This window comes from Panthera uncia (genome assembly GCF_023721935.1).
Source record: "Panthera uncia isolate 11264 chromosome A3 unlocalized genomic scaffold, Puncia_PCG_1.0 HiC_scaffold_11, whole genome shotgun sequence".
In the NCBI taxonomy this organism is placed as follows: Eukaryota; Metazoa; Chordata; class Mammalia; order Carnivora; family Felidae; genus Panthera; species Panthera uncia.
Genome location: NW_026057578.1, coordinates 33,033,309 through 33,056,117, shown reverse-complemented (window position 1 = coordinate 33,056,117; position 22,809 = coordinate 33,033,309). Strand labels below are relative to the sequence as shown.

The window sequence follows — 22,809 nt, the reverse complement described above, 5'->3', positions numbered from 1 at the left end:
GTCAGTTTGGGAATCCTGGGTGGGGTTGAGGGGAGAGAAAGATTTGCAAAGGAGAACTTGATACAGGGCCAACAGCCTCTAAATTCTTTGGTTAGGAAAATATTCAAAATGTAACTGTGTTAAACAAAATAATAACCTCCCAAAGACATTCATGTCCTAATCCCTGGAACCTGTGAATATGTTAAGTTACATGGCAAAATGGATTTTGCACTTGTGATTAAGTTAAGGACCTTGAGATGGGAAGATTATCCTAGATTATTCCAGTAGGCTTAATGTAATTAAAAGTGTCCTTAGGGAAGCAGGAGTGTCAAAAGTCAGAGGAGATATGATGATAGAAGCAGAAATTGGAAGGGTATCATCAGAAGTCAGGGCATGTAGGTGTCTACAAGCTGGAAAAGGAAAGGAAAAGATTTTTCTCTAGGGCCTCTGGAAGGAAAACAGCCTTATCAACACCTTGAGTTTAGTCCAGTGAGATACATTTTGGACTTCTGACCTCCATAAATGTAGTATAATAAGTCTGTGTTATTTTAAAATCCTCATCTGTGTCATTTTAAAGGTTTGCAGTCATTTGCTATAGCGGCAACAGGAAACAAATACAATAACAATGCTCTGCTGATTTCCTCTACCAGGTACCTTCTCAGCAAGGCCAAGTCTGATTATGATATCTAAACTTTCAGTTAAACCTCTACCAGCTCACATCCCTCTTATTCTGCTTTACTTTTTTTTTTTTAATTTTACATAGCACTTATGTTCTAACATACTCCGTAAATTACTTATCGATTATGTTTGTTGTTTGTTTTCTGTCTCCCCTTGCTAGAATGTCAACCCTACGTGGCCAGGTATTTTTGATTGTCTTACTTACTGGTATCTCCTAAACATCTAAAACATATAGCAGGTGCTCAGTAAGTAATGTTGAATCCATCAATGAAAATGTACTAGATTACATGAGATTTACCCAATGAAACATGACTACTAAGACATTGAACAAGAATTTGAGCTCAAACTTAAAAACCATGCCCTGAACATTTCTTCTAAGTGCCCAGAACAATGAGGAAGAAATTAGCAGGGTTATGTTCTTGATATAAATGTTTTCCTAACCAGCATTAAAAGTTAGTGGCCCATGTACAAATTTCTATATGTATTATGAATCTCTCTCCTTTTCATATTGTGTAGATATCATGGGCTCTACTCGTTATTGTTTTATATTTTGTTTCCCACCATGGAGACACAAAGCTTTGTCTTTCATGTCACACCATCAGTACTTACAGTAAATAATATTCTCAGGCATTCAAGGCACAATGAGTTTCTTACAAAGCCAGTTCTTTCCTTTGCTTTTGGGTCATTAAACAGGGTGGGATTTGGAGAATTAAGTCCCAAGTAATTGTGTTATTACTTTGACGTTGCTCCTCTCCTTCCTTGAGAAATGGAACACTTTGGTTATCAGCAGCCACTTTAAGTGTTTCTTGTGTATATGTCATAATTCAAATAAAAATAGTATTCACGGAGGTTTCCTTCAGAAGCACTGGTAAAACACTCCATCGTGGGTCTCTGTCAAGATATCTGAAAACTTTTTCTTGGCTTCTGGCTTTGAACAACGTTTTAGAGTAACAACAAGGCTTCATTGTGCACTGAATTTTCTGTAAGGCAACATTCATTCAAGTGTTGATCTGCATTTCACCATCCAAGAATAACAACAGTTATTTATATAATTTTATCCATGTTTCTGTTTTTTCCTATCCATTTCACCCTTCCACCCCGCCTCTGCTGAAACACTGTAGCTTGTTTGGGATGGGGGTGGGGTGCTATGCAGAGTATATATACATACAGATGTTTTTCTTCTTTTCCCCCCTGGTCTTGCTGTGGAACAGACAGACCTAACCTTTTTCTTATTAACAATATTATTTAAAAGTTCGGAATTTAATATCACTTAATACCATTTCTAGGTAATATTCTGGAATAGGTCTTCATAATAAGGGTATGTTTATAGACCAAAAGCTTAGCTTAATTCAAATGAAGATGAGCACAGAATACCAAAGGCTGTGATAAAATGTACAACCCTAAATGGTTTGATAAAAAGAAATGCCTAGCTAGGTATTTCAGCTAAAATCCAAACCAAATCTCAACAAATAGATGGGTACCAGTAAGACTCTCATGAAGTTGGAATTTTCTATGATCCTTAATGGTCAACTGAGTCAATGGTCTATAGGACAAGCTGTTCAATCCTTATTGAGAAAATGTTGCCAATGGCTTGAATAGAGTTAGGTGGGATATGAATGTTCATGTCCTTATGAGAATGTATGCCACTCGAGCCACACAAGGAGCTATTTTAGCTGAAAGTATACTAAAAACATTAAGCCTAGTTTGTATTAAAAGAAGTCTTATGATTCTTTTGAAAAAATTAAAAATAGTGTGCCTATGTACTTTTAGGTTTATATAAAAATTGTTAGAGTCATTGCTTCAAAATCCTTTATATGTTCAATGGCAGAACTAGTAGAAAGAAAGAAAGTGTTATGACTAAGCCAGAGAATAATATACAGCTGTATTTTATCCAAATTGGAGATTGACTAGCAAGGTAATTTATAATGTGCAGAAAAGCAAGGTGAATCCAGGTCACTGTCATCATTCAAAGATACCCTTTCGGAGAGATGAAGTTTACAATTGGATTTGGGTCTGTAGGCAGCTAAGTCACAGGGGGTGATGCCATTGTATATCCAGATGGTCATCTACCCAGTTAGTGATCAAAGGTACAGGCAGAAAAAACTTTGTCCCTGGTTTAGGGAACTGCCAAACTGTAGTGAGGATATCAGGATATTAAGCCAAGAGAAAAGACTTCAGGTATAGAATGAGCCAGTAGCAGAGTCTTACAAGTATGTCAGAGAAATCCTGGTCTAAATTGGTTCAATAAAATTAGACACAGGGAGAAGCAGCAACTCAGTGAGGTTGTGTGTCAATTTGGGTTCCCCTAGGGGGAGACTGTGAGCCAGTGATTTAAATGCAAATAGTTTCTTTGGAAGATGAAGTGAATACTGAGTGGGGAAGTGGTGTCAGGGAAAGGAGGCAATGAACAAAGGGCCTGTTACCAAGACAACTCCAACTGCAGGCAACTGAAGCTCAATCCTGATTGGAAATTCTGGGATATGTAGAACCTATCTCAGGTTTAGCCTGCTTAGGGGTGAAGGAGCTGGGGTATTTATATGCCAACATTCCTGACACTTCAGATCTCCTGTGTGTGTGGTTACTAGGGCTTCAGGAGCAGAAGAAAGTCACATGTATTAGATTCTCCAGAGAAGCAGAATCAGTAGGACGGACACACACACACACACACACACACACACACACACACATTATGAGGGATCCACTCACATTATTATGGAGTCTGAAAAGTCCCACAATCTGCTGTCTATGAGCTGGAGGCTCATAGACTGGTATACTTCCAGTCCAAACCAGAAGACCTGAGAACCAGGGGAGCCAAAGGTGTAAGTCCCAATGTGAATCTAAAGGCCCAAGAATCAGGGGATGATAGTGTAAGTTCTGGTCCAAATCTGAAGGCTTGACAACCAGATGTTTCAACGTCCAAGGGTAGGAGATGATGGATGTTCCAGCTCAAGCACAGAGAACACATTTGTCCTTCTTCCACTTTTTTTGTTGTATTCAGGACCTGAACAGATTGGATGATGCCCACCCACATCGATGAGATGAGAGTTATCATCTTTGCTCAGTCTACTGATTTAAGTACTAATTTCACCCAGAAACATCCACACAGACACACCCAGAAATAACATTTTACCAGCTATCTAGGTATCCTTTAGCCCAATCAAATTGGCACATAAATTAGTGGTCGTACCACAGGCAAAGAAATGAAGATCTTGGTAATTGGAAAGCTCATGCCCTGTCAGGATTGTCTGAAAGATTGGTAAGTTTGAGTCAGTAGGCAGACAGCCTCAGAGGAAACAACTAAATGGAGGAGGAAAAGGCAAGAGCTGAGAACCCACATGCTGGGAAACACTTCCCACCACTCCCTGTGTCCACCATCACCACCAACAACATAATAGGAGGGCAGGAGAAAGAGTCTATAATGTTTGTCACACTTAGTCTGGAATCTTACCTCAAAACATGGGAAATATGCATGCAAGCAACCTATAGATGGTTGAAGAACATCTAATTGATTTGAAAGGCTGACATTTCATTTTTCATTGAATGAGTCTTTGTAAAATTATCTCTAACTCTGGGAAATTCTCATTTTATGTATCTTTATTTCAGAATGAAAAATTTTGAAACCAATGATTTAGCATTTTCTCCAAAGGAAAATTTTGGAGACAACAGTGGACTTGCTACATACGTAACTAAAGCAATAGACCCATCCATCAGCTGGGAGGATATTAAATGGCTGAGGGGGCTGACATCACTGCCAATCGTTGCAAAAGGCATTTTGAGAGGTTTGTGTTTTTCTCATACTGTTCTCATGATTCTTTGTAGATATGATCATGATATTTTTAAGAGAAAATAACCAGGAAAAATTAATGTGGAAATCTAAGGAGACATTCCATCTCTCAATTCTCCATATTGTTGTTTGTGAGTAAATATTTCCTCATTCTTAGGTAATACACTGAAGACCTTGTCTCTCATGAAGTAAGAAGTTAACCTTTTTTAAAGTGTTGGGTTTCCGTTGCCTTATCTTGGAGCCATCACTAAATCATGGAGCTTGACAAGGTCTAGGCAAAATGTCTTGAGTTCATTGTTTTGGCTAAAAGCTACAACAAGCTGCTTCTAGACCAAGAAGAAACCCAAAGATGATATTATGACAGCCAGACCTGTTTTAAGAGCCTTTTCTATTTTTCTCCTGTTCCTTGCAAGTACCAATGACTAGGACTGATTTTTGAGTGTGGTGAATCCCACATGAAGAATGGTTGACTACAACATTAAAATCCTCAAATATCAAGCCATGATTATTAAGAAAACTGACTGCTTCTCCAGTATCCACATGTATTCAAATCCCACAGGGAAGTACCAATGACTTGGATAATTTGGAGTATAAGTATAAATGTATTCTCCCACAGAAATGTTTTCCTGCCTTTGAAAACATTTTTTTTAGTTAATTATATAGAAAACTGCCAAGACCTTATTATTTAAATGTGAATGTTTAAGTAAGTGGCTCTGAGATGAGATATTCTATTAACTTATCTCAGGGTCAACAACAACTTCTTTTTTTTTTTTTTCAACAACTTCTAATCAAAACATTTTCATCATATTTACTTGAATATGTGAGTCACATGGCCCCTATTTATAAAGCTGTAGACTTGCCCTTGGCTTTATCTATATAATCTTAAGTGTGCAGAAATAAAGTTAATAAAAGTAAAAGAATGGGTCCAGCAAAGCTTTAAAATAGTGGAAATACATTTGAATCCAGACCTATCTTCATTTGTGCTTTTCAAAAATATTGTTACATTCTTTCCTGTTGATCATTGTACTAGTTCAAAATTTCTGTGGATTCCACTTCAAAGAATAGTTCCTAGTGTTATAGACATCTTTAAACAACAGTTTCACTTACTTAACTGGCATACATGTTGTCATCCATGATAGTTGTTAGCACTACTTCCTATACCTACATTCAACTGTAGATACTATAGAATATTAACCCAAAGGTTCTGCCCCATTCATTCATGCATCTATTCAGTTACTCACGAAGGCATTCATTTTGTAAATATGCATCATGATTATTGTGTGCTGAAGTTAAAAATGATAGTAATTTGAGGTCTTTGGCCAAGAGGAGAGCCCATTCTTGTAGGAGACAGACATAAAAACAAGAATTTGGGGGCAATAAGATGTTACAAGTGCTGAGATAGAAATCTATGCGGTATTAGGGTGGGGTTTCAAATAGGGCATGGACACTTATAAAAGCAGGTTAGGGAGTTTCATTTTAGAATGACAGATAATGTTTGAGTTTTGCCACAATATCAAAAGACTCAGACTGAAAGAATAGCAAAATAAAGCAGTTCTGAGTAACAATTTATAAAACATATTTGAGAACCACTGAGATTCTTAATCAGGGAAGCAACCTCATCAGATTAGTATCTTAGAAAAATCCAGCATTGTATCATGGACCTGATGGATGGAGGTGGCAAAATTGTGGTGAGGGAGACACTTAAGAAACTTGTTGCCTGGGCAAGAGATGATTGTGGCTGACCTCAGGAAACTGAGAAGGTGGAATTGAATTAGAAAATTAATGTAGTTCCAAGTATTTAATTCATTCTCATCACAAGTGTGGCTCAGGGCAAAGGGCTTAAAACACAAAGAAGAATGAAGTCTTAGTATAGTCCCATATTTGTCTAATAGAGAACATATATAAGAATGAGGTTATTTACATTTTAAACAAGCTTTTCAATTTAGGATTCCCAATATATATCATTTTCTCCAACTCTGTCCTCTAGGATATGATGTATGTCTATTTAATTAGACTTTACTATCATGTGTTATGTTGAAAAATACTCTGGCTTCTAGAACTTCCTTCTGTGGTCATCTTACCTAGGACCACTACCCTCACCGTCACTTCTCTTTTATTCTCATCCATGTGAATCATATAATTTGTTTCCACATATTTCATAATGTTTTACACATAGTAGATAGCCCAAATGTTTATTGACTAAAATCCTCAGTGAAAACTATGAGTCTATATAATTAGAGAGACCTCAAAAAGCAAGAGAGAGATGGAGCATTTGGCATTTGAAAGGAAATAGCTTATTTACAAATGTACAGTTTACATTGTCTAGTTTCTCTGTGACTATTTGTTTCATTTATTTAACAAACAAGAATTGTCTCCATGACAACAACTGCATCAAGTAGTGCAAAAGCTCAATCTTGATGGGGGCGGGTGAGGGGGGCAGTTCTGGGAAATCCAATTCTGTTTCACGGATCTTCTTCCAGAAGTCACATGGATAGACTGAGCATCACCCATCCTCTTTCGTTTTCTTTTGATGAAAAAGGTATCGATGATGTTTGCGGGAGCATGAATTCACATATGGTGGAAAGATCTCAGTGAAAATTCCCCCCTTACCACCATTTTAAGAATTGCATCTTAATGAACGCAAATTGAAGTGCAAGATGTAATCTCTTGCTGTGGTTAAACTCTGCCCTTGGAAAACTTCAATACAAACTCTAAACATGTATTTGAGACAGGATTTGGTCTTCACCAAAACTCATGCTAATAAACAAATGGCTTTATGAGCAAAGGCATAATGCTTTTCAGAGTTGTTTTAAAATAAAAAAAAAATTAAACTTTTCTGTGATATTTCCATAGTGGCTTTTTTGTTTCTCAAAACTGTAACTAGCTCTTTTCCTATACACATTTTTTTTTGCAACACTCTCAAAGCTATTCAGAGTTTCTAGATTGTGCTCAAAACTGCTGCCATGCAACTAGGATTTAGTTACTAAATTCCTATGAGATAGCAGAGTCCTGAGTCAAAAACTCCATGGGCTTGAGGGTAAATCTTGAGTACTTAATTAAATATAAAAATAATATATCAAGAAGATAGCAAACAGTGCTATTCCCCATTGACTATTGCATTTGTCAATCAATTAATGTATTAACTGGCAAATTAACATATGTGGAATGCCATAGCAGTAAACGTTAAGGATTAATGAAAATACCAAAAATTCATGAACTTTTTGCAAAGCCAGAACATTTTCACCCTCCTATTAAGGCAACATTGTTTTTCTCTCTGGATTAAAATAAAATGTGAAACTTTGGACAAGGCTTCATAAGCAGTTAATGAAAGGGGTTCATATCTGGTCATAAATTATTCTTACTTTGCTTCTCCAGATACTCAGGATCTTATCTTCTGAGTAAACCATTCTATCATTTCCCCCTACATTCCCAGCACTGCCTAGAAGAACCTGGAAAACCACTTGAAATGATAAGAGATAACAAACTGTTACTTAAGCAGTGCTTACTTCAAATGAAAGGCTCTTTATAATCATAATCCTGACCAGGATGAAAATTTATTGTTATAAACAAAACTCAGACTTGCCAAAGGCATCCAGCAAACGAATTTTCCTCCACTTACTCATCTGAGTTTATACTTCCTGCACCATCAGATGAAATTAATAGTAACAGTTAATATTTGAGTCCTCAACATGTGTCAGGCACTTTCTAAACACTCATTCAACTACTTTAATTCACAAGCCAATCTTATGTGAATTACTATCCCTATTTTATGACTTAGGAACCCTGATGCACAGAGAGGTTAAGAAGCTTGCCACTTATGTAGCAGGCAAGTAGCAGATCCAAATTCAAATTCAGATGGTCTAACTACTAACCCTAAGCAGTTAATCATTTTTTTTTCATATTGTATAGGATCGGTTTACTGATAATATTCAGTTTCTGAGAACATAGGTTGTAACTACATGTATTTTGATTTTTTTTTTTTTTTTTACTTTTGATGTTTGGTATCATGCACACAATTAGATAACCAAAGCAAACCTCCCCAATCCCACATACACTTTACATTGTATTAAGGCCATATTTTTAAAGAACCATTTACCCAAACAGAGTTTAAATGATAATATATTGGGTTTCTGATTCCAAATAATGGACTGAGTAGATATGTACCCTCTCATCAAACCCATTAAGCCACTGAAAATAAAGTAGAGACATACAAAACTGCATAAGTCTTATGACAACAGAGGAATGAAAGATAAGGGACACACACAACAGAGAAACTTCAAGAGATTTATGAGAGACACAAAATGTAAGGGAACGTGTTTATAGGAGGAAATGCAAAGAAAACTCCCCCTCATGATAGGCCCAGAGGAAGCCCTGGAGGAGACAGGAGATTCTGTAATGATTGTCTGAGAGGCACCCAGGGTCTAGTCTGCAAGTGTGACAGAGATGGAAGATGAGAAGTGGAGAAGAAAGCCAGGAGATTCATGAGAGTTCTGCTTGTGAAGCTCTTACAGAAGCCAGCCATCCTGTCCTCCCTCATCGCTTGTGCAACAATGGGCCACTTCACATGGTAGCTCCATCCTTTCTAAAGAAATGAATGAACGGCTGGGACAACCTATGGGTGGAAAACATTGACAATATGACATGATGCTGTTCTCGGCTCTGACACTTAAGGAGCTCACAGTCCAGTAGCCCCTAGTTAACAGTAAAGTTCCACTGTGTGCTCACATGACGTGTTCATTGTTATGAGTGGAGATTGGGTGGGCAAGTAAGTTCTCTGATCTTTTCTTATAAGGGCACCAATACCCTCATGAAAGCCCCACTCTCATGAACTCATCTAACTTTAATCACTTTCCAAAAGCACCATCTCTAGATACTATCACATTGGAGGTTAAGGTTTCAACATACAGACTTTGGAGGGATTCAAACATTCAGTCCATGAACCATGAGTTTAACATTTTCATGTACATATAGTTTTAGAAGAGAGATAATACTAGCATCATTTATTTAAATGGATATACTTAAAACCTAGCACTCAATAAAACACAGGTTCGAAAATGATGGTTTAGCATACAGTTTAAAAAAGGTCAGAATTACAGATTCTCTTATGAATCTTTTTTCATTATTCTTGGTCAGGTCTGCCCTTGATCTCCATTGCTGGATTTATGAATGTATACAATGTTTAGTATCCATTTGGTTACATTTCCTAAATATGCTTTTCACTACAATCTTAGGCCAACTATTTCTGAGTGTTAAATTTGAGTATTAGTGTCATTTGCCTGATTCTGTTAGCAAATGTGTTTTTATTGGGAGCATGCTGAAAACAATAGTTTGAAATATAAAATATAAAAAGTGTGCTGGGAATTAATTTGAGAGAATGTTAATCTATTTTAAAACTGTATTTTCAGAAGTTGATATATTTTGAAGCATGATTAGAGACAGCATATAATTTTAATTTTTGTACATTTTCATATACTTCAATGGGTGAAATACATTTAATTATAGAACAATACAACTTAAGATAATTATTGAAGACATAACTTTGTATTAAACAATGTTTTTGGAATAGATTTGTCCCTTTTCTGTTACACTTAAGGTGCTTTCCACTGATGTATTCTTTTATGCTATGCAAATTGCAAAGGGGTAATTCTGCTAAACACTAAATGGTATTATCTCATTAATAATAATAAAAATGCTAGTAGGAGTACTTCCTTGTGAGACTAAATAAATTTTAACTGCATATCAATTTGATATCTACTGAAAATTTTATGCCATCATTAAATTGTTGTCAATGCTAACACTTTGGTCAAGGAAACTATCACTACTATTCTAGACCTAACCCTTGGTGTATTCCTATGCTAAAGATTCTGAGCAAGGTATGAGGTCAGCCTCCCTTTGACTGGGACCTTTCAATTTCTAAACCCATGTCTTCTGTTAAATTGCCTTTTCATATACAATGGCTGTCTTTCTCTTTCTAGGTGATGATGCCAGGGAGGCAGTTAAACATGGTTTGGATGGGATCTTGGTGTCGAATCATGGGGCTCGACAACTTGATGGGGTACCAGCCACCGTGAGTTTCAGCAAATGCTGAGATTTCCCTTTGGAGGTTTCATTTCTATCACAGTTTGGGGTATCTCTGTATTTACCTCTACCCTGTGTATTGTGTGTGTGTGAATACTCAAGGTAAAATATGTGTGAATATATGAGATCTTTGATTTTAAATGTAGTGGCATATAACTACCTAAATTTGATCATTAATTAGTCCAGTACAGTTATTTGTAAACTTTTAAAAGTCATCATTAAAAAATAAGTCATTTGTGGGCAGGGATTATCCTTGTATTCATAGGTACACTGAGAGGTATAACGTAAATTAGAGTATAAGAGAAATGGTTATGTCCTGAGAGTTAAGAGGAGCTAACAGACTCATTGTAATTATAAAAGACTTGGGTGGAGTTTGACATCATTGGTATAAGAGGTCAGGAGGAAGGAAAGACTGAAATTTCCTGTGACTGTGGGAGTTGAACAGCTACAGAGAGAGGTTGGGTGGGTGGGGAAAGGAATAGAAATTCTACAGCCCAGGTGAGAGGTCAGCTGCAAATGGGCTACTTTGCTTGAGCTGTGCATGACCTTGGCTGCATATTAGAATCACCTGGGGAACTTCAAAGACTCCTGATGCACAAGCTGCATAATACATCAATTTATCAGAATATCTGGGGACAGGGGGCATAGGCACCAGTATTTTTTAAAGCTACCCACGAGATTCCAGTATGCATCTATGATTTTTTTAATACACTGTACAAACTGTGCCAGGCAAATCAGAATCCAGAATGTAGACATAAAGTAAACCAGGGACCCTGGGGTGGTTCAGTTGTTAAGCATCTGACTTCGGCTCAGGTCATGATCTCACGGATTCCTGAGTTTGAACCCCACTTCAGATGAACACGAACCCTGTTTGGGTGAACACGAGCCCCGCTTTGGGTGAGCCCCACTTCTCTCTCTCCCTCTATCTCTCTCTGTCCCTCATGGGATTCTCTCTCCCTCTTTCTCTGCCCCTTACTCACTTGTGCCCTCTTTCTCAAATAAATAAATAAATAAATAAATAAATAAATAAATAAAGTAAACCAAATTGGCTTGAAAGCTGTGGGACTGAGTTAAAACTGTGAAGGAGAGCAGTTAGTCCCAAGAGGGCCAAAAGCATTTGACCCCTGTTATCAGAATCACTCAGTCATGGTTATTATATGGATGGCTTTAATTAGGATGACCAGTGAATTTACTCAAACAACTGGAAGTACAGTAGGAGAAATAATTTAGTTAAGTAGTAATGGATTACTCTTCACTGAACTATCAGGGAGATTTAGATAAGTCCATAGACTAGTTGTGTGGGTCTTGGGACAGACTAAATGATGACAGGGGAATACTGGATGTCGTCCATGTTTGTACTCCATTTTTCCTAAAGCATCAATGGTAGGAATGAACTCATCTTTGCACACTGTAGGATCACAGAGTCAAGAATCAAATCACAAAACTGGAAGTTTTCAGTCCTTTCTAATTCAGCTTTACTTATAGAGACCAGTCTTCTTAAATGTTGCCTGCAGGGAAAGGGAGGTGGAGAATGAAGACCCCCTCTGGGCAGGGAGGAGAACCTGGTCACAGCTCAAGGCTCTTTTGCAGATTTATGCCTCTCTTGTGTATGAAGACATAGACTTAGTGTGCAGGCCAAATTAAGTTTGTTTTCTAAAAATAAAATCTAAATCTACTGAAATCAAATCTAACTAGATTTTAAGGGGAAAATATCTAAATGGTGTGGTTTATTTCCCTCTGGCTGAGGGGATATGGAAACTTATCTAAAAGGGCTTTTTGAGCTGTGGTCTCTGAGACTTTTAAAAAAAACAATGACACTCCCCTTCACATGCTGTGTGCAAGAGAGGAGATGCTTGCTTGACTTTTGCCTCATACTTTAGAGCAAATTTAAGGCCCATCGTGGTGAGAGAAATGTGAGATTAGATTCAGCTTACACTGAAGATGTTTTTCCCTCAGTGTGTAGGTTTTGAGATGAAGAGCAAATAGTTACAAATTAAGTTTAGGCCAATGTCCTTACACTCAAGGTAATAATGTGGCCAATATCACTCTTGAAGAGGGGCACCTGGCTGGCTCAGTTGATAGACAATGTGACTCTTGATCTTGCGGTCATTAATTCAAGCCATACATTGGCTGTAGAGCTCACTCAAAAAAAAAAAAAAAAAAGAAAAAAGAAAAGAAAGAAAAAAAAAGATTGCTCCAACACTTGATTTCAGCTCAGGTCTTGATCTCACAGCTGGGAGATCAATCCCTGAGTTGGGCTCCGCATACATACATATATATATATATATATATATATATATATATATATATATATGACACTCTTTTTTTGTGAAAATGTTCGTCTACAAAAAATTTTCATAAAATAATATTTGGGTTGTTAAGTCAAGTGTTTCCAAAATTGAGTCCTTGAGCACGTTCTATGAGATCCAAGATATATATTTTTTTTTAAAAAGGGATCCATGTAATTCTACCTTTGAGATACGCTGATGTATCAGTTAGCCTTTGCCGTGTAACAAACCACTTGGAAAGTTACTGGCCAAAATTCAATAGCTGTTCCTTCATGTCACAATTTTGTGAGTTGGAAATTTGGGCTGAGATTGGCTAGGAGGTTTTTCTGGTCTCGGCTGGGCTCACTCATATGCACGTGGTCAGCTGCTGGGTTGACTAGGACAGGCTGGGGTGGGGTGGCCTCAGTAGGGACAGCTCTGCATTGTCTCACATTAGGTAGGTTGGTTCTCACAAGATGGCAGGTTTCCTAGAGGGTAATTGCAGACATGTAAGGCCTCTTCAGACTGAAGCTTAGAATAGGCACATTGTAGCTTCTCTCCATTCTATTCTCTCTACATTCCATCGATAAAAGTAGGTCACAAGGGTAGTTCAGACGCAAGGGATGGGAAAATAGACTCTCCTATCCCCATGCCCACTGCCCCCCTCCTCATGATGGGAGGAGTAGAAATGTCACATTGCAAGGAAATGAAGTTAGGGAGGAAAATAATTGCAGGCATTCTTGCGATAGTAAATAGTTAAGCCTATAGGAACCAGTGATTTCCTAAACACGCTTAGTAGAAACCCCACCCAGGGCATCCTGGTATGATGTATGATGAGTGGAGTGGGTAAAGGGTCAGAGGAATATTTCCAGACAGTAATGTGAACTCTGGCTCTTTTGCTTTTAACTAAATCAGCTCTGATTTTATATGCTTTGTCTGTGTTCAATTGCTTTGGTTTGAGACCTTTAAAGGGTTCCATGCCCCAAACGTCAGCCATCAGAAGTATATTGATGGATGCTGTGGGAAGATAGAAAGGTGAGAGCTCCCTGTGAGTAGAAGTTTTGTGGGACAGGGAACATCCTGGAAAAGTGTGACGTCGGCAAGAATGGGAAAAAGTTTCATTGCGAGTCACAACCCTGTGGGATTCTTTTTGGCTCCCTTAGACCGTCTGCATACTGGTTTGAATAAAGCAGGTCCTCAATAAAGTGTTTAGTAAGCCAGTGAATGGATGGATGAGTTAGCAAGTATATTGGGATTTTACCACATTTTCCCTTAGATTAACCCCACCAGAGGTGAGCCCACAATTAGTTGTCTAAAGAACCACTAAGGAAAGAAAAGCCAAAATGAATGGTCTCTGAGATGTGTAATAAGCTGAAAAAAGGAAACATAACAGTCATAAAATAGTGGATTTGTCTACTGTATTTATTTATTTAATCTCCTCTGATCAGAATTATTCTCTGAAATATATACCCAGCAGAACTGTAGCTACTGAAAGAAAAAAGGGGGAAGACAGAAAAACTCAGCAGTGGATAGAACATCCTTGTCCACAGACACACAAAACACCAATCTGGGTTCTGTTATACAGCCCAGAATTCACATTTTAAGTATCCTTATTAGTTTCCTTTTAGGCCAGGTTGGGCATTGGAAATAACATAAACAGACTTGATTTGCGTGACTTTGAAAATGTGTATTGAACCCAAGCTAGCTAATATTTTTCTTTGGTTTTGGTTTCAAATGGGGAAATACGCTTAATTATAGCTTGCATCATCTCTTGGAAATTGTAGCATTTATATGTTGATGTAACTTGCCTGACTGTAAAAGGAGGACTATGTATAGGTAAAGGGGCACATGTAAATGGATCCAAAGCATGTTTGGCAAGGCAGAAAAGCCAAAAGGAAAAGGGGAAAATCACATTACCTGCCAAACACGTAGGGGCCGCATGCCAAAAGTTGCCTTCACTTCCTCCAAATGTGTAGCCGGGTTTGGTCTTCAGCCCTTTACATAAAACTCTATTTAAGTTTAGCCTCTAAAATTTCAGGGGAAAAGTGGGAAAGCCTTTGAGTGATTTCAGTACAATTATGTCTAGGAAAACTGCACTCGAACATATGGTAGCTTCTTCAGCATACATTTTAGATGTGGATTGGACTTAATTTTATACTTAAATATTTTGGAATGAATGTGGGTTATTTCTACAGATTTTGGCCTACAGGTCACCTTGTGAATTGTTTGCATTCTCAAGTGCAAAGATTTACATAAAAATAGACAACTGTATCAGCTATTAGCTACTAACTGTATTGGCTATTAGCCAACTGCATTAGCTATTACCACATAATACTATGAGACAACAGATTCCAGACTCAGCGACTTAAATCTGCAGTCATTTATTCCCATGAAACTTTGTGTCAACTGGAAGGGGGCGGGGGCAGGCTGTTGATCTGGACTTGGTACTGGTTAGGTGGCTGTGCTCCAAATTTCATGTCCAGCTGGGCTTAGCTGGGCTAGCTTTGCTTCCTGATTTCCTGAATATCTATTCTGGGGCCCCAGGAAAGGGAAAGCATTGCCCAGGAGGTTCTCCTCTCATGGCAAGTGGCACATGTGCCAGAGAAAGTTGAAATGTATGAGGTCGTTTAAGGTCTATGTCCAGGAATGGCACTCTGCCACCTCTGCTCACATGTTATTGGCCAAAGTAAGTTGCAAGGCCAAGGCCAATGTCAAGGAGCAGGCAAGTGCACTCTGTTTCCTTTAGAAGGAAACACTGCAAAGTTACCTTGGAAATGGAGTGGTTTCAGAGTGATGTGAAGGATCAGGAACAATATTGCCATCTACCAGATCAACCTCTATGAGTCTCTTGTGTTCTTTGGTGCTGATATAAGTCCGTCATCAATTGCCAATCCAGATGAGGACCTTCAAGGTGCATGTGGTCTTGGTCCTTTTAAAGCAAAGAAGGGCACTGGGTGGCTCAGTTGGTTAAGTGTCCGACTTCGGCTCAGGTCATGATCTCACGGTTCATGAGTTCGAGCCCCGTGTTGGGCTCTGTGCTGACAGCTCGGAGCCTGGAGCCTGCTTGGGATTCTGTCTCCCTCTCTCTGTGCCCCTCCCCCACTTGCATTCTATCTCTCTTTCTCTCTCAAAAGTAAATTAGCATTAAAAAATAATAATAAAATAAATTAATAAACAAACAAACAAACAAAAAATAAAGCAAGAAAAATATTTTCATGGAGAGTTCCCTAATAGATGGGTAGATGCAAAATATATTGGATGAGGAAATCAGAGACTAGGTTTTTCATTAGTAGCCCTGCTTGCATTTTTATGTACCACTGCTTCCATGGACAATTAAGTATTAATTTTAACAATTGCTTTTCAACAGGTAAATAATATACAGAATAATTTACATGAGCTAGTATTTCATTTGTTTTTATACATTTTATAAAGCATAGCTATAAAAGGTCATTACATGTATTAAAATTATGCTTATATTTTATTAAATCATGGTCTTTAAATTTGAAAAAAATTTGAAAAAAGTTCAATTTTGAAATAAAAATAAGCCACTCAACTGAAAATTTAGTTGGTTTTTACTTACTAACATTTGCACCCTACTCTTTCAGGAGGGAAAAATTTTAGTGTTGATTCCAAACCTGCTTAGCTTCCTTAACGCTAAATCCTGTCAGATGGTCAATGGCTGTGGAGATTGAGTTGGGTAACAATTTAACATGCATACCGTCACATTATTGACCACTTCTCCCTACAGATTGATGCCTTGCCAGAAATCGTGGAGGCTGTGGAAGGGAAGGTGGAAGTCTTCCTGGATGGGGGTGTTCGGAAAGGCACCGATGTCCTGAAAGCTCTAGCCCTGGGAGCCAAGGCTGTGTTTGTGGGGAGGCCAATCATTTGGGGCTTGGCGTCCCAGGTAATTGGAGGATGAAGAAATAAATATATAAAACAGAACTACAGTGACATAAATGCATGAATTAAGTCAGACTGACTTACCTGAAAGATCTGTATCTTTTTACTTGCTTAGGGAGAGAAAGGTGTTCAAGACATCCTTGAGATCCTAAAGGAAGAATTCCGATTGGCAATGGCTCTGAGTGGTAAGACTGGCCATTCTCCTTTTCAACTTTCTTTTCTTCTTATGGGCTTTAGGCCAGGCTCCTTGGTGGAGAGAAGTAAACTTGAGGGGGAAGAAGATGGACTCATTTGGGCTGTAATTAAATTTGAAGTTGGTTCCATGTTTACATCTCTAGTGCAGAATCCTCTGAACAGAGGAAGTGCTCAGTGTACACAGCCAGCAACAGTCGCTAAGCCTCTACCTTTGACAGTCTCACCAGGGATATGTTGGCGAGTGTGAGTACCTGAAGGGTGAAGCCTACACTATACTCTTCCTTATCTCATAACACGTGAACAAAAAATCTAACTGGCTAGTCAACACCTTCACTGGGATGTCTAAGTGGCATCTCAAACTCTACCCATCCCAAATGAAACTACAAACTTTTCCTATTGAAACTACTCAACCTGCAGACTCTCCGATCTCAGTTTATGTTAATACCATTGTTTCAAAAACCTTGAGTTATTTTTGACTCCTCATTTCCCTCACACCCTCACATCCACAGGACCTCTATGTGCAAAATGTTGTCAGAACCTAACCTCACTTGCTATTACAAGAGTTTCTCTGTGTTTCTTTCTAATCAGTCCCTCTGTCCCCTTGATATTGCAGGTCTGTCTGTCTGTCTGTCCTTGCCTACCTCACCCTCCCACCCTGATCACAGCAGTCAGAATGATCTCTTTACACGTTAATTCAGATCATGCCACTGTTCTGCTAAGGACCCTCCAATGGCTCTTGGTTTATTTACTCAGTGTAAATGCCAAAGTCCTTACAATGGTCTACAAGACCTTTATGTAGCTTGACCTCTGTCACCCCTCTGACCTCATCTCCTGCTGTCACCTTTGCTTATTCTGCCCAGGCCACATTTACCTCCCGCTGTTCCCTATGTCAGACATGTTTCAGCCTTAAGGCCTTTGCAGTGACCATTCCATCTTTCCAGATGCTGTTCCCGGTTGTCTACATGGCTAACTGCCTCACGTCCTTCAAGTCATAACTTAGATCACCTTTTCTCAACATCCTGACCACCCTATGTAAAATGGCAGTCCATCCTCCACCCACCTGCTCAGCTTCCAGTTTTCTTTCCCTGTTACTATTTCATTCTTCTCCCACAGCACCTATCACCTTCTATAAACCATCTATCGTTTCATTTACTTTTTAAATTATTTGCATCATGTATTATCTTTAGCTCTGTAGAATACAAGAAGAATGAGACAGGGATCTTTGTTGTATTCAATTCAGCATCCCCAGTGTTTAGAGCAGCTCCTGGCACTTAAATAATATTTGCTGAAGAAATAAGTAAAAAAAATTAAAAAAAAATCACCTTATTACTAGTGGCTGTTTTGAATCTGACTCAGAATGGACCTTGAAATGCAAAGAATGACATTGAGTCCAATGATCAACTTCCAAAGGTAATGAGAGTTTCCTTTTCTGTGATCCATGTCACCCAGATTGTCCTCATGGATAGAATTCCTGAGATCAATGGTCTACTCCTACTGTGCTGAGCCTGTGTGGACACAGCCTCAGTGAGCAGCATGCCATTCTGTGAATCCTCACTCTGCATTTTAATTTGCTGCAGACATATCCTAAAAGAGAGCTTTCAGCCACTGACTCTCTATTAAATGTGGCAGAAAGAATATACTCTTTGTGTTAATAAAAATATGTGCCAGTCATTTTGTGTTAAGGACTGTTTAGGTAATAAAAATGGTCTCGTGCCACATAAGATTTGGCAAGCCTACCTTGAATCATAAACCTTACATTTGTCAAGTTTTACATTCCTTGGGAAAACGATTACCTGCCTGATTATTATTGCATTCATGTCATATTAAATGTATGCATTATTTTCTCAGGGTGCCAGAACGTGAAAGTCATCGACAAGACATTGGTGAGGAAAAATCCTTTGGCCGTTTCCAAGATCTGACAGTGCACAATATTTTCCCATCTGTATTATTTTTTTTTTCCGGCATGTATTACTTGACAAAGAGACACTGTGCAGAGGGTGACCACAGTCTGCAATCCCCACTTCAATACAAAGGGTGTCGTTCTTCTCCAACAAAATAGCAATCCCTTTGAGCTCATTGCTTTTGACTTTTCAATGGGTGTCCTAGGAACCTTTTAGAAAGAAATGGACTTGCATCCTGGAAATATATTAACTGTTAAAAAGAAAACATTGAAAATGTGCTTAGACAACGTCATCCCCTGGCAGGCTAAAGTGCTGAAAAACAAAAGATATCCTTTGGTAAAATTGGAGGTAGCTACCACTGAGGTAAAAAGATAATGATCTCACTGTTTATTAATTTGCATTGTGTTTAGATATCCTTAAGCCAGGTTCTTAAGTTGTAAGCTCAGGTTCAAAAGGTTGGACCATGCCAGGAGAAACAGGAGATTTAGATTCCCAACACGGAGGAGGTAGCCCTTGATAGAATTGGGTCGAGCTGGTGGGAATATGTGACTTTCTGGATACTTTTTAACACCCTGACTTATGCTACTTCTTTGAACGTAGATTTCTGTTCACATCTTTAGTGCCTGCAGGTATCTGAATATTTTATGACATATATATCTATATCTATATCTATATCTATATCTATATCTATATCTATATATCTTCTTAATCAGAAAAAAATAAAGCATTTTTGAAAAGAGTGTATCTGGTCTATTCATAACAAGATGAAATTCAACCATTTAATCTCTGAACCCTAGTAACTGCCCTGTTCCCCCACTAATTCTCTTATACCTTCTAGCTCTTCTTTATTCTTTTGCTTCTTTTCCACTTAGAGTTGTAAGCAGGGCCAGTTGCATAATTTATGAGGATTATGCCAGATGAAAATGTGATGCCCTTGCTCAAAAAGCAGGAAAATGTCCTTTCTTTCCTTCCACAGTTTTTCTCTTAACCTGTCGTGGTATCCTTTATTTGCTATTTAATGTCCTGTTTCCTTGGGTACGAGGTTACTTACAGAGCAAGTGTAGACCCTCACAGGTGCCTGAACACTGCTCTGTGATATGTTCTGACTCTCCGATGCCTGTTCCCAGGACTCAGCCAGAGGTGGACAGTGGCACTGTCACTGACAGGTGTGTGAGCCAGCTGCCAAGGACTCATTTAGGGGAGGTGGGCAGATGGCAGGAGATGGGACATTGTGTGATTCTAGGCTCCAAGCCCTTAACACGTTTCATTGTCCCAATGACTTTTACTTATAAGACACAAACTCAAAGGTAAAATTATTAAGAATTTGAATCCAACAACCACAGAGCATTAAACCCCAGTGTGAGGCCCCCTTCTGAGTGTGGAGGTACTGTGTAGCTGTACTGGCCTTGCGCTCTAGAAGCCCTGGTCATGTGACTTTTAAATTTGTTCCTGAAACCTGGCATTGGCAGATTAGTGGTAAACTTGGTAGCCAAAGTAACTTTGAAATTTAATTTTTTGCCATCTCCCTGGTTGTTCAACCCCTGTGAAATAGTAAATGAAACAATGGATAGAATCACTAACTAAAAATACGATTTTTATGTTACGTTTTATCACTTTGTTTTATTATTCTCGAATCTCTCTCTCTCTCCCTCCCTCTTTTCTCCCTTTAAATGCTGGGCCATTCCCAAATACTATGGAATGTCATAGTTGGAAAGATGGAATGTCATAGCTCTTTCTTTCTAAAATTATTGACTTAGTCTGATAAAAAATCGTTTAATCTGATAGAAAGGAATAGTTACCCCTCAATATTTTCTCCAAATGCAGAGAAGGAATATCATTGTCATATCATGTAACTGTTTAATGCCTGTACGATTAATGTTACTTAATAGGCATATAAGAAGCACCTCTTTGATTCCCACAACTGATTTTGAAATGCCTCTGCTGTCGGCAAAGAATGTCTACTTTGACTACATCATAGTATGTGGCCGAGAGGTGAAAATAAAAAGTTGATAACTTTCCCAGCAAATGGAGATCCACACATGGCATTCTAAGAAAATTTTATGCAACTTATGTGAGACTGGGGATTCGTGGTCTTAATTTTTGAATTTCTGGACACTTTTATGACCTCCTCAGCCATGCTACCTACTTGAATGTAGACTTTCAATTTTCCTACAGAGGTATAATATCACTGAAGCCTTTATGGTATATATTATTTCCATTACCAGAAAGATACAAAGTCATTTTTACTTTCCTTTGAGAGTGTCTCCAGTCCAGGTGTAATAATACTAACACTAAAGCTATCTGATGGCTGAGACAGAAATGGAGCATGTTGGTTGCATGTCTCCTGCTGAGAATTTGTTTCATGAACTTGATAGAAGTTCTCTGAAGAAGCCACATGACATTTCTGTTCTGAGTTTTCTGAAATATGTTGGGAAGGGGTCAAAGGGAATGGATAGTTGAATATAGACCAACCCTGCTTTCCTTGAATGTCACTAATTTAATGTGTATAGTGCTCTAGAGTAGTATTTCTCAAACTGTAGAGTGTATCACAGTCACCCAGAGGACTGATTAAAACAGAGTGCTAGGGGGGGTGCCTGGGTGGCTTGGTCGGTTAAGCGTCCGACTTCGGCTCAGGTCATGATCTCATGGTCCGTGAGTTTGAGCCCCGCATCAGGCTCTGTGCTGGCAGCTCAGAGCCTGGAACCTGTTTCAGATTCTGTGTCTCCCTCTCTCTCTGCTCCTCCCCTGTTCATGCTCTGTCTCTCTCTGTCTCAAAAATAAATAAACGTTAAAAAAAAAAAACCAGAGTGCTAGGCCTCATGCCTATATATTCTGATGCAGCAGGTGTGGGGAGGGGCTGGAAATCTGCATTTCTAACATGCTTCCAGGTGAGGCTGATACGGCTCTTCTGGGCAGCACACCTTGAGAACCGCCCATCTAGTTGAGAAGGAAGCATCAAATCAGATTTGCCAGGCACATCATGTAATGAGCCAGTTGTTGGTTGTGGACCACGCCCCACCTATAAAGGGCAACTTCTCCTTAGCCAATTGATTATTTTTGTTGAATCTTATTCCTTATTGAGGTAGAAAGTACTTCCAGTGAGGTGTGTAGAGGGTTGAAACCTAAGTGCATAGGTGAATGTATTTTACATATACACCCTTACCACCACCACCACCCAGATCAAGATACTGAATGTTTCCATCATCCCCAAAAGTACCTGCTCTGCTAGAAGTAGACTTATGCTAACTTCCAACACCACAAATTAGTGTGGGCTGTTCTTAAACTTTGCATAAGTGAAACCTTACAGTGTATGCTTTTTGTTTTGGTTTCTTTTGCACCATGTATGTGGAATCCATTCGTGTTGTTGAGTATATCAGCTGTTAGTTCTATTTATTGCCCTGTAGTACATCCAGTGTAGAAACTACCACAATTTGTCTCTCCATTCTCCTAGAGCTACTTGGTTGGGTTATTTGCAGTTTTTCTGCTGAAAGCCGATTCCAGCTGAATATAAGCACAGTATTATTTTCTGGTTTTTCAAGAAAGGAGCTAGACATCGATGTTGTTACATAAACATTTTAAATGTTGGTGAATATTTAACATTTTGAACATTGAGCAGGTCATGTTAAACATGGTTGCGGCCCATGTCTGGCCCACGAGTCACAGGTTCTCAACGCCTGTAACATCTTGTCCTCACAAACGTTTCCCTCATGGCTAAAATGCCTCTTATGCCCCTGTACAGAGTCATGCCTGAGACATGTAACGCTGATGGGTGCCTGCCAGCAGAATTTCTCAGAATCTCTTTTGTTTAAGCTTACATAGATTCTGCTCCCTGGAAGATTGTGGGTGTGAAATAAACTTCCTTCGCTCCACCAGGCTTGGGGAGCCCAGGTTCACGGTCCTATAGGAATGAATTGAATGGTATTGATGCTTCTTAGCGTGCAGTTTGCAAAGTGCATTCTGTGTCATTGCTGTGTTATTCATTCATTTATTTATCTTGCCAAAACATTAGCATTTGTGAAACAGC

General features: G+C 38.7%; 1 protein-coding gene across 1 annotated transcript in view; it reads left to right on the top strand.

Annotated features, from left to right (window-relative positions):
- HAO1 (hydroxyacid oxidase 1) overlaps positions 1 to 21,555 on the top strand; it is a 49,645-nt gene extending 28,090 nt beyond the window's left edge. The window contains exons 4-8 of the mRNA XM_049651125.1: positions 4,261 to 4,436; positions 10,417 to 10,508; positions 16,535 to 16,693; positions 16,805 to 16,874; positions 18,733 to 21,555. Coding sequence (XP_049507082.1) covers positions 4,261 to 4,436; positions 10,417 to 10,508; positions 16,535 to 16,693; positions 16,805 to 16,874; positions 18,733 to 18,803 — 568 coding nt within the window. The 3' untranslated portion in view covers positions 18,804 to 21,555. The remainder of the gene's footprint in view (positions 1 to 4,260; positions 4,437 to 10,416; positions 10,509 to 16,534; positions 16,694 to 16,804; positions 16,875 to 18,732) is intronic.
- The last annotated feature ends 1,254 nt before the right edge of the window (positions 21,556 to 22,809 follow it).